The sequence below is a fragment of the Phodopus roborovskii genome, unplaced genomic scaffold (assembly GCF_943737965.1).
Source record: "Phodopus roborovskii unplaced genomic scaffold, PHOROB, whole genome shotgun sequence".
NCBI classification, from domain to species: Eukaryota; Metazoa; Chordata; class Mammalia; order Rodentia; family Cricetidae; genus Phodopus; species Phodopus roborovskii.
Genome location: NW_026126583.1, coordinates 4,515,397 through 4,527,818, shown reverse-complemented (window position 1 = coordinate 4,527,818; position 12,422 = coordinate 4,515,397). Strand labels below are relative to the sequence as shown.

General features: G+C 46.6%; 1 protein-coding gene across 7 annotated transcripts in view; it reads left to right on the top strand.

Annotated features, from left to right (window-relative positions):
• The window catches only part of Zcchc2 (zinc finger CCHC-type containing 2), a 45,976-nt gene extending 34,853 nt beyond the window's left edge, over positions 1-11,123 (top strand). For 5 of the 7 annotated variants that reach the window (XM_051203888.1, XM_051203890.1, XM_051203889.1 and 2 more), the window contains 5 exons: positions 168-232; positions 603-697; positions 4,262-4,405; positions 6,725-8,194; positions 9,113-11,123. In XM_051203888.1, coding sequence (XP_051059845.1) covers positions 168-232; positions 603-697; positions 4,262-4,405; positions 6,725-8,194; positions 9,113-9,180 — 1,842 coding nt within the window. In that variant the 3' untranslated portion in view covers positions 9,181-11,123. The remainder of the gene's footprint in view (positions 1-167; positions 233-602; positions 698-4,261; positions 4,406-6,724; positions 8,195-9,112) is intronic. The other 2 variants (XM_051203887.1, XM_051203886.1) reach the window with 1 other exon arrangement.
• The last annotated feature ends 1,299 nt before the right edge of the window (positions 11,124-12,422 follow it).

Below are 12,422 nucleotides of genomic sequence, written 5' to 3'. Positions count from 1 at the left end.
GACTATGTACATTTAGTGCTTCTGTAGGTAACTTCACAAGTGGGCTGGAAACGAAAATGTGTCAGTCTGTGGTGGTGAATAGTCTTTTTTAGTGTTTGATAGTAGAATAAGGATACCTGTAGCAATGTTTGGTGTAGCTGAGGTCTGTTTGTTTTTATTTCTACTAGCTCTCTGCTGAAAAACAGAGCTTGTCTTCAGTAAACAAGAAGAAAGGAAAGCCACAAATAGAAAAGTAGGTTCAATTTCATGTTTGCAATAATGAAAGTTAGGAAAGACAAGCATGTCTATGAATGTATTTAGTTTATATCTATAAATAGTGTATTCCATTGATTTTTACCTTTTAGCTTTGGGATTAACATTTGTAGTTGAAATATCACCATGCATGTGACAGAAGTAAAGCTTCCATCAAAGGATGTGTTTGGGGGGTGGGGTGGGGGACAGCATGCTCAGAAGCACTCTGAATGGTGACACTCTTAAGTGTTCTTGGAATTTGTTTCAAATTATACAAAATCTGGAGGATTTTATTATTACTGTATTTAATGTTTTTGGTAGAGGGCATTACACAAGTGTTGATTTTATGTTTGTGTGTCTGTTTGGTTTAGGGAGAAAATTAAGAAAACCGAGAACAGATTGAACAGTAGAGTAAATGGTATTAGACTCTCTGCTCCTCAGCATGCTCATGGCAGTACTGTGAAAGGTAAGGAAGGGTTTCTGTCCAGTGATCAGCCTCAACATCTGCACTGCAGCATCTTAGAGCTGTTGTCAGTGTGTACAGCAGTTTCCAAACGATCATTTAGGGCCACACCAGCTATGGCCAGTCTCCATTGCAGAGCAAGCTGCTTCTGACATCAGGGCTGTGTGGACCACCCTCCAGGAAATCTAGGCACACTCTTGTCAGAGTCCATTTTAGAATGTTTCTGACATTTTTTTCAATTTAATAACTTATTTATGGAGCTTTGTTGGACTGGGTGGTTTAGTTTCCATTTATCTAACGTCTTTATGGTAGAGACTTTTAAGTACCTCTGTACTTAGGGTTAAGGTTCATCTGATGGAAAGCTCTTTGTCTAGTTCATGGGTTGCTTTTTGTGTTTTATTTGCCTGTAGTATTAATTGTAAAAATAGAAAAAGAATCAAAAGCCACAGACCTCTCAGAAAATATTGTATGTGTGCACCTGACACTTAACTAGTCGATTCCACAAACTGTTGTGGTTTTTTGTTGTTGTTGTTTTTAAACCTTTCTGACCTGGCAGCACATTAATTTGTAATATAACAGAAGTGACAAGAATATTTCTTAATTAGGGTATATATTCAACTACACGTTCATAGAAACACTAAATTGTATAGAAAAACAAATCTCAAAGTCATGCCAGTTTACCGTGTTAGCTAAAGTGAGAGTGACTTCTCTGTTGCCTTGATAAAGCGCGACCAGGCAGCGTGGCAGCAGGCAGGCGTGTGCTAGAGCCCTAGCTGAGCGTTTACATCCGATCCACAGGCAGAGAGAGCTAACTTCGAGTGGTGTGGGCTTGTGGGACTCAAGCCTACCTCCAGTGACACCTCCTCCAACAAGGCCACACCTCTCAACTGTTCCCAGACAGTTCACCAACGGCCCAACCATTCAAATGTATATAAACCTATTGGGGGCCATTCTCAGTGAGACCACGAGGAAAGGGAAAATGACCTGGAAACCCCCGTCTTGCCTACCTAAGGCTGTGGTGTAGGAACATGTGGTGTCTGATGTCCCAGACGGTGAGCCAAAAGTTTGTGTGCTGGTGGCTGACTAGAAACCACTCCTGCCAGGGTTGCTGGGGTTCATGTCTCTGCCCCCTGGCTCATTTTCCACAATGCTTCCATGTTTGTCTTCAAGAACAACTCTCCTGGGCAAGTTCTGTCTGCACCACCTGCTGCGAGGTCCCCTGCCTCTCATCCCATACCCCTGCCTCTCATCCCACACCCCGCCTCTCATCCCACCCACCCCCGCCTCTCACCCCACACCCCTGCCTCTCATCCCACCCCACCCCACCCCCCCGCCTCTCATCCCACATCCCCGCCTCTCATCCCACCCCCCTTGCCTCTCATCCCACCCCCCTTGCCTCTCATCCCACACCCCTGCCTCTCATCCCACCCCCCCGCCTCTCATCCCACACCCCCTCTCATCCCACACCCCTGCCTCTCATCCCACCCCCCCGCCTCTCATCCCACCCCCCCGCCTCTCACCCCACACCCCTGCCTCTCATCCCACCCCCACCCCACCCCCCCCGCCTCTCATCCCACACCCCTGCCTCTCATCCCACCCCCACCTCTCATCCCACACCCCCTCTCATCCCACACCCCTGCCTCTCATCCCACCCCCCCGCCTCTCATCCCACACCCCTGCCTCTCACCCCACACCCCTGCCTCTCATCCCACCCCCCCGCCTCTCATCCCACCCCCCGCCTCTCACCCCACACCCCCGCCTCTCATCCCACACCCCCCGCCTCTCATCCCACCCCCCACCTCTCATCCCACCCCCCTCTCATCCCACCCCCCCCGCCTCATCCCACCCCCCTCTCATCCCACCCCCTCTCATCCCACCCCCCCTCTCATCCCACCCCACTCCACCTCTCGTCCCACACCCCCGCCTCTCATCCCACCCCCCGCCTCTCATCCCACACCCCTGCCTCTCATCCCACCCCACCCCACCCCACCCCCGCCTCTCATCCCACACTGTCTGCGAGGTCCCCCTGCCTCTCACCCCACACACTTCTGAACTGCTCCCCAAGGTGTTTAAGTATCCACAAAACGTCACATGGACTTTGGTCAGAGCTATCCATGGATTTGGTTCTGTGTCTCTTGTTTCTTAGATGTGTGGCCTATTTGGGGGTTGTTTGTTTTGGTTTTTGGGGGCTTTTTGTTTGTGTATCTAACTAGATACAGATCTGTGTATCCATATTTTTTTTTAAATCAGGCGGGATGATGAATAAAGTGTACTTTGAGCATCTTGTCTCACTGATATCTCAATATAAAGCAGATGCATGCAAACCCCAAGCTAAGAAAACAAATCTATTTATTTTCCTCTGAAGTGTTAAAGTGCCAACAAAGAACAGACTTTAAGCATTCAATAAACTGGAAATAATTCTTTTCTTCCTGTATGGCGCAGCTGCTGGGTGAAATGCAGACCCTGTGTTAGAGCTGAGATGCTGGGTCCCTCTGATCAGTGCATGTTCAGCTTTAAACAGTGTAGTCCATCCTAAGATAGGTGTCATTTCCTTTTAATTTTTAAAATTCTATTTTAAATTGTAATTTCTCCTTTGACTAATAGTATATTCAGGTATCTCAGAAATATGAAAAGGAACAAAATAAAGATCTCTCACAGCTCCCTTCCATGCTTTCTGCTTCCAGAAGGGCCTGTGCTGTGAGTCATCTCTGTTGGCAGTGTATTTTCTTTGAAAACTTTGTCTCAAGTGGTAGGGATGGTGGCACACTCCTGAAATCCAAGGGCTTTGCAGGCTGAAGCATGAACCTTACCAGTTCAGGGCCAGGCTTGACTACTCAGTAAAATCATATCTTTAACTCTGTTCTGAAGAGATGCATCCATTACCACACAGAGACCAGTAAGAACTTAGGCTTTGGGGACTGGAGAGACACACAGGCACAAACAGTTCCTTCTGTGGATCTGTACAGTAAGCGTGTTGGATGCTGGCTGTATAACAAAAACTATGTTAGCAATTGGGTTTACAGAAGTGAATAAGAAAAGGCTGGACTCATGTATGGGTGATGCATACTAGAATATTCTGTCCTAGTGTGCCCACAACAGATATAGCTGGTTCATACTTGCCTGTACTGCAGGCATCCCTTGTCTTGGCATAGGAGTAGCCTCTGGGTAGAAATTCGGGGGCTACCTACACTGCTGGCTGTGAGGCATGTTGTTGCTTTAAATACCCTGGCACAGCTAGTGATTTTTGCAGACCACGTGTTAATGATAGACCCACTCCTGGAGGATTTCTTTAGGAAACTCTAGGAAAATAGACTGTAGACTTGGAAGGGGGCTCAAAGTGTTGATATTGGGCTGACCATACAAGAAACTAATTCTGATTAAGTTAATAAAATTGACTTGTCCTTCTGTGCCTATGTGTTAAATGTGTTACTTATCAGCTGCTCAATAATGAATTTTAACACAGGTCAAAGACAATTTTTAAGTGTTGTAGGAAAAATCATTTATAGCTACAACTAATTTCTAATGGTTCCATTTGAAAATTAATACAACTATTTAATGTAACTTTAGAGTTGTTGTTTTTAGATGTGAATTTGGACATTGGATCTGGACATGACACGTGTGGGGAAACGTCTTCAGAGAGTTACAGCTCTCCGTCTAGTCCACGACATGATGGAAGAGAAAGTTTTGAAAGTGAAGAAGAAAAGGACAGAGGTTTGCTTTTAGCAGAGGGATAAAAAGAGGTGGGGGCGGATGACGCTGTTATCTCCTAAACGACCCAAAGTCGTAGAAAACTCGTTGTTGACTTAAAATTTGATATTAAATGTATTAATTAATTAATATGAAATCCAGTAGACAGGGATATTGCAAAATGGGCTGGTCCTGTGGATGGGAAACAGGCAGGGTGCTCACGGCAGCCACTCTGCTCACATGGTGGCTGGTTTTGTGGAGATAGTGTTTGCGGGAAACTCTACTTAACGTCTCTCTAGTGGTGTGTGTGCTACTGGTTTTCAAAGCTACTGTTGATTGACAGGTAAGGAGTTGGATTAGGGTAGTGCCAGATAAAGGTCATAAGGGCCTCTGTTCTTAAGAGATTGACATTGCTCTTACACTCTGGGATTGATCACTCAGGCCTTCGGGTAATTTCCACCTTTCTAAGAAGGTTGATTGTAACATTTTCTGCTGTTCTCATTGGAGAGCCTTACTCTCCATTCTTGTCTGACAGTAAGAGCCCCTTGTAAAACCTGGTTTGAGGATGATGTCCTTTATATGTGCCAAGCACAACTAATGGCCGACATGGCAGTGAAGGTACCGGGCTGAGCGCAGTCTCAAACGGTTTCTCTGTTAAAGTCCTTGCACCATGGTCTTTCAGCCAGGTGTGGTTGCTTGCTGCACAGTTTTACACTCACTGGGGCCTCGGCTTCTGTGTCACTGTGACAGCTTGTCTTTGCAAACAGTTGAAAGCCAGTCTTTACTTTGTGGTGGTTTCATAGTCCCATCAAATGAATCCTGCAGTGGTCATCGTTGCTGATGTGAGGCCACACTGCACTTAGCACTTGTGTACCCTCAGAGCTATGGGACACTGAGAGACCGTAGACCGTGCCTTGTCCAGAATAGACAGGCTTTCGGTGTATTTGTAGTACACATTGTACTTGGTTCTGTGGAGTGTACAGATCATTCTGTGAGTCTGGAGCAGATTTTACCTGGTTGCCAGATCTGTGGATAACTTAGCATCCCCTTCTTGTCCTCAGACCTGTAAGTTGATAGTCCTGTGTGGAGGACATTGTCCTTTATTCATGTTAATTTCCCTGAACACAAGACCCTTAACGGTGCTCCCAGGCACACACAGGGATGGAAAGCTTTGAACATTTCCCAAGACTTGAGTACACAGAGGTCTTCGGAAGCATGTGGCTTTGTTGTTGTAATGATGCTCTGAGACTTTGTGCTTTCCAAAACATCTACCTGATCCCTGTAGTGCTCCGGAAATCGTAAGGTCGCTGTATTCATATGGAATTTAACTGACCATCTAAAGATGGCTTCTGTTTTCTTTTTGGACTTGGCATTTGTTAACCCTGCACTGATGGATGGTACACAGCCAGTGCCTTGAAGAGGTTATTAATTTAGGGAAGTTCTTTTCAAAGTTTTGTAATAAGTAGTATAATAATTATCTGTTAGGGGACATATTTGCTGGAACCGATTACTCTCCCCTCTAGTATAAATTGAGACAGTTCAATTAATAGCACTTGGTATTCTGTGTCAGGTGGGCTCTGTTTAGCTTTTCTTTAGGAAGGATGGTTTGAAGAATGTTTCACATTGTCACCTACATGTAGCCAGTTCTTGCCTTAATGAACACTAAGTGCCAAGTGCAAAACTGCTTAATTCATGAGCAGAAAGATGGGTAGGGTTAGGACTGCATCTAACTGAGTGAGCTGTGTAGACTGAAATGCAATATTCACCATGTTTAAACACAGCACCAGGAAGTACCTTGGCTCCTTTGTGCCCTGTCTGGAAGCTGGAGTTGGTTGGAACTGCTGTGTAGTTGTGGAGAAATGGTGGTGCTTTCTTTCTTATCCTGCCTTTTGTCTTCTAGAGTACTCATTGTAGGACTAATACAAGTAGCATTAAGTGTTCCTGTTGAGCATATAGTGGTACAAATACTCCATTTCCCACCTTAAAAGTATTTGAGTTAAATATTGTTCTAATCATGCTCCTTAAATTGAATCATTTGTGAGATTAAATTCAGAATCAGGTTTTTGATGCTACAGAATTAAGTAAATTACTTAAAATCTGTATTTAACGCTTTCCTCAGTAGTAAGGCAGCGGTGCATGCATGTCTCTTGTGTTTTATACTCCAGTGACCTTTTATTGTCTTAGAGATGAAAGCATACTGAAAGCCAAAGATGGAACAGAAGTTAGCGTGGGCAGTTAGAAAATGTGATAGAGCAGCTCATCCCAGATACACGTAAATCTTAGTTCTGCTAAGAAACATCGGGATTCAGCCCTGGGTAATCCGTGCTTGCCTGTTTTCTTTAGACACTGACAGCAATTCTGAAGATTCTGGGAACCCATCAACAGCCAGGTTTACAGATTATGGCTCCATCAACCAGACTGTCACTGTGAAGCCACCTGTTCAGATTGTCTCACTGGGGAGTGAGAACGGGGGCCTTTTAGAAGCCCCATTGACCTCACACAAGTACCCACACATCCCCTTCATGCCAACTCTACACTGTGTCATGCACAATGGTGCCCAGAAGCCAGAACTTGTCATCCCTTCACCCAAGTCTACAGATGGCAAAACAATAGGGATGCTTGTTCCTAATCCGATGGCTATCTCTACAGTGATGGAGTCTACGAATTCAAGCCCTGTTGGAATCGTCGGCCCAGCGGCTTCTGGAGAATCCGAGAAACACCTGGAACTGTTGGCGTCCCCTTTACCTCTCCCGTCCTCCTTCCTCCCACACAATAGTGCTCCTGCCTTGCAGCTAACATTGCAGAGGCTGAAATTGCCACCACCACAGGGATCTTCTGAGAGCTGTACAGTTAATATTCCACAACAGCCAACTGGAAGTCTGAGCATCGCATCACCAAACACTGCCTTTATTCCTGTCCATAACCCAGGTAGTTTCCCGGGATCTCCTGTGGCTACCACGGACCCCATCACAAAGCCTGCATCCCAAGTGGTAGGACTAAATCAAATGGTGCCTCCGATTGAGGGAAACACAGGAACAGTCCCTCAGCCTACCAATGTGAAGGTAGTTCTCCCAGCAGCTGGCCTCTCAGCTGCACAGCCACCAGCTTCCTACACCTTCCCAGGCCCACCCCTTGCTGCTAGTGTGCTCCCCACCCAGAATTCCACTTCTGCCCAGCCAGCAAGTGCAGGCATCAGTCAAGCCCAGTCTACAGTCCCTCCTGCTGTCCCTACCCACACCCCAGGCCCTGCCCCAAGCCCCAGCCCTTCCTTGACACACAGTACTGCTCAGAGTGATAGCACATCTTACATCAATGCTGTGGGGAACACGAACGCTAATGGGACCATAGTGCCACCACAGCAGATGGCCTCAGGTCCTTGTGGTTCTTGTGGGCGAAGGTGCAGCTGTGGGACCAATGGAAACCTTCAGCTAAATAGTTACTATTACCCCAACCCAATGCCTGGACCAATGTACCGAGTCCCATCGTTCTTCACTCTGCCATCCATTTGCAATGGCAGCTACCTCAACCAAGCACATCAGAACAATGGAGCCCAGCTTCCTTTTTTTCTGCCTCAGACACCATATGCAAATGGACTGGTGCATGACCCAGTCATGGGGAGCCAAGCCAACTATGGCATGCAACAGATGGCAGGATTTGGGAGATTGTATCCCGTGTATCCGGCACCTAATGTAGTTGCCAGTGCCAGTGGCTCTGGGCCTAAGAAGAATGGGAATGTGTCATGTTACAATTGTGGTGTAAGCGGACACTATGCACAGGATTGTAAGCAGTCGTCCATGGAGGCCAGTCAACAAGGTAATCATTCTCTCTCCCAGAGGACTTGTTTTTGAGTTCCCCTGTTTCTCCTCCTCTCTTGATTATGTGATTCTGTCTTAGCAGAAGGATCCATTTGTGTGTGTGTTTACAGAGGCTCTATTTCCAGTGACAAATCAGATCGCCACCAGAGAAATTAGTGTAGATCCATCTAGGTCACATAGCACAAGGTCAGAGGACGTTGAGTTTGTCACTGGGGAATAAACACCAGAGGCACTTGCTTGAGGGTTCAAGGCTATCGTGGAAGTCTAAAGTCTGTAGTGTTAAGGCCCTTGCTTGCAGGGCTGTATTGCAATCCTCTTTCATAGGGGAAGAAAATTTTCAGTTATTGAAAACTACAGTGGAAGCTAGTTACCTGGCACCCAAGGTTTTTAGTCTGATTAGACTCGGTGTGTAGCCAGCCGGCTCACATTTGTGCCCATGCTGCCCTTATGTTCCGTACAGTGAGGAGAAAAGTTCCAAGAGGCCATTGAATTCGTACAGGAACAAAGTGATGTGAGCGCCAGTTTGGGAGTAAAGCTAACAAGAGTTTAGTTGAACAGTGCTGACGCCAGAATAAAGAAGATGCACTTAAACAGGTGTGGGTACAGGGCCGGCTTCAGTTCTGACCACTTCTCTCCCGTGTGTTTGGCCTTTGTCATTGTGCCAAATCTGAGCAGAAAAGGTATGGCATAGGAAAGTACTGGGCACCCTCAAAGGCAAGTCCAGTAAATAGCTTTAGGCTGTACTTGGAGCACAAGCTTGCCGTTGCGTTTGGGAGAGTCACTTACCTGCAGTTTTGGGCCAGAGTTAGTGCCGAGGAAGGGCCTTTGAGGTATGCCCATTTGCAATCTCATGTAGTGGTTTGTGATGCGTGTAGTCATAAGCGGTGACTTAGCCGTTCTGTCTTTCCTGTTTTAGGCACTTACAGACTGAGATACGCACCTCCCCTCCCCCCTTCTAATGATACGTTGGATTCTGCAGACTGAACGAGCAAAGCTTGCCTACTTAATGCACTCAAGTGCGGGGAGTCATGGGGTGTGGAGGGGAGGAAAGGAAAGGTATTTTGTTTCTTTGTCTGTACATTCCCTACATTTCTATGCAGTTGGGAGTTTTCATTCTCTGTATCAGTGTCCAAAATAAGACAGAATGCGATGCTCCTGAGCCTCGGGTCCTCTGGCTCAACAGCAGGCTTGTATGATATATGTAACTTAAATTTCAGACAAACTCATGAGAATCGTTGACGTGTGCTTTTTTACACTGAATACTTGCTGTGTGCCATGTTTACTGAATCTTTAAACTGTGTACTGACCTTACTTGTTTTCACAACACTGGGAACAGTCGTATGGGTTGGGGAAAAGCTGTGCTGCTTGCGGGTTCCTCCCTTTGACCACCCTCTCCCTGGCCCGTGCGGGGGTGTCCTTGTCGCTCGCTCTTCTGTGACCTGCTCTGTGTGAACCAAGGGCAACATGTCTCACCATACATCTTAGAAGTCAGCTTCCCAAGAAGCATGTATATATGTCATAAACGACATCACATAAATACATAGATGCGGCACTTGTCCAAATAACATGAAAACAAGTGGGAGAGAGGAAGTCAGACTGCCGGAGGGATGCCGGAAATTTGAAATGGACAAACTGGCTTTTCTCGAGAGAAGACAGCTTTCCTTCCATCCTACTTTGTAGCCTGTTGCCTCATTCAGAGAGACACGAAGTGAACACTAGTGTGAATGTCGTATTCTGTGTGCTTGTGTGTGTGACAGGCAACAGCCAGTCCTCTGTCTACCACCGCGACCTGACCAGGCACTGCCTGAGTGAAGATGTCGTCTTCCTTCCGCCGCACCAGCTGTCACAGTGTGTCATGTGTTTCCGTGTGTGTGGTCTGTCACATGTGAACAGAAGTCAGGCGTCGGCTCCCTTACCTGTGTCCCCTGAGCAAAGTCACTTTTCTAGCCGTTTACCACTATGCTTGACTATAATGTGAAAGACTGAGCCCCGGGTGTGTTGAGATGGTTTTAATCATGTCAGGGTCTTGTCACTAAGTTTAATGCTGCTGGGTTGTTTTGAGTTTTTGTTTTGTTCTTTGTTTTTTAACTTTTTTTTTTTTTTTTGAAAAAGCCAATCTGTGTACTAAATTGCTTCCAGGTGATTGTTTAATTTCTTGAAGTGCACTGAGGTCATCTGGGAGGTTGGATATGTCTTCGGTGACTGCCACACTCACAGCAGTGAACAAGCACCACCTCCACCCCGTAGTTGTAAGGCTGAGGGGTCAGAGGGTTCCCATTCCTCAGTAAAGAGTAGAAACGATTGGCTTGTGTTGTGGGGAATACCGTTGGGGTGTGGCCGAGGCACTGAAATGTTAGTCTGCATTCGGAAGCCTGACATTGTGGGACAAAGGAAAAAAAAAAAAAAAAAAAAAAAAACTTGAAGAAGAAAGCTAGTTCAACACTTCAAAAGTAGCGTTTATATTTCTAGCACCAATCTACATTCTGAGACTTCCAGGGGTGGGCACGATGGGGACAGAAGGGGAAGTGTGACCGGGTAGACAAAGCTTTAATTTAGAAAGAAAAAAAGTTCAAGTAAAGGAAATTATTTTGATTAAATATATTTTATTTGATCTGGGTATTTTTGGACCACATTATTAAATTGTTAAGCTGCGGTTGCGTTGTTGTTCAGGGGAGAGTAAGCCTTGCACAGGTGTGTTGTGACTCACCTGCCAGGTGTACGTTATGGGGTTTATTGTATGATTTCAAATACTGTACTGTACATAGGAGGTGTGTTACCTTCTCCTTATCTGTATGTTTACCATATACTTTGATATTTGAAATGTTATGTACTGGAAAGGCCACTTATATTTCTAGGACAGATTGGATTTTATGCAACCTTTTTCCTTGAATTAACAGCAATAAAAAAAAATGAAAACAGCTTAAGAATTGTGCCTTATTGCAAGTTTATAAAATTGAAAGTGGGTTTTTGTGGTAATTTTTCAGGTAAAGAATCAGGTCATTTCCCTCCACAGAATTCACCACCTGGATGCTCTTTAGTCTTTCCCTAGTGTAGGTCGTCAGTGCAGCCTCCAAAGAAAGGAAAACTATGCCAAACCGTCTTCACACATGGAAAACTGTCTCCCCAGAAACTAGGCTTCCGGTTAAGGATCCCCTTACCCACAGCACAGAGGACGCAAGTTGTCGATTTTGTTGGTTTCTATTTCTTTCTTTTTTCTTTAGCTGTGGGAGGCACATAACTATCATGGTTTGTTCTTCTATAGTCCAGTTTAAGTCAGAGTCCTAAAACCATCAGACAGCTCTGAGACATTAGAGGCCAGTGTGCTCTTTGTGTTGTAAGGTCTTCCGAAGTGACCCACCCCCGGCCACCCACCCCCCCACCCCCATCCTCCCCCACCCCCATGTACTCAGCATGGGCAGGACACTGACAGGTAGGCCCAAGGGTGTTAGACACGGCAGTTTGGTGCTTCATAGAGCACTGTATTAGTTACTTTACTACTGTCAGGATAAAGCACCGTGGCCAAGGCAACCTGTAGAAGACACCTGTATTTGAACTTAGGGAGTTGGAATCCGTAATGATGGAGGCCAGAGCAGGACGCTGAGGGTTCTTGAACTGCAGACACAAAGCAAGAGAGGGCATTCGGGGAGTGTCAGGAGGCCACTCCCATGGCCCGCCTCCAGTGGCACACTTCCTAAGCTTCCCCAGGCTGGCTGGCAGCGGGAACTGACCCAGGGACTAGATGTTCGGTACCGGAGACTGGCAGGGGGCATCATTCAAGCCGTAGCGGGCACACAGCTTCCCAGCCCCCTGTCCGCGTTCACCTCACAGGAGGAGGGCACCCACTGCCCTCACCCTTCACCCCACCAGTCAGCAGTCTGTGTGTGCCTCTTCACCGCTGGGAAAGCTGTGGTGCTGTGCTCTCTGTGACAGTACTAAGGGCCCCGCTGGGGACAGGTCTGCTGGTCGGGTGTGTGATCCTGCTGCATTCCTGACACTGTTTCACACCTTCGGTGCCAGTGTCGGAAGGGTGACAGTGAGCATCTGGTAACTTGGTCTCTCTCATCAGCCTAGAACCAGGGATTCCAGGAAGGTGTTTTGTGCGGTCCTGGTTTGTGTGTAAGCTTGTTCAGGCATCTGACCAGGTGTGCAGTCCGACTGAAGGCGAGATGAGCTGACGTTCCAAGATTCACAGTATCTCCTTCCAGGTGACACACACGTTCCTGCTG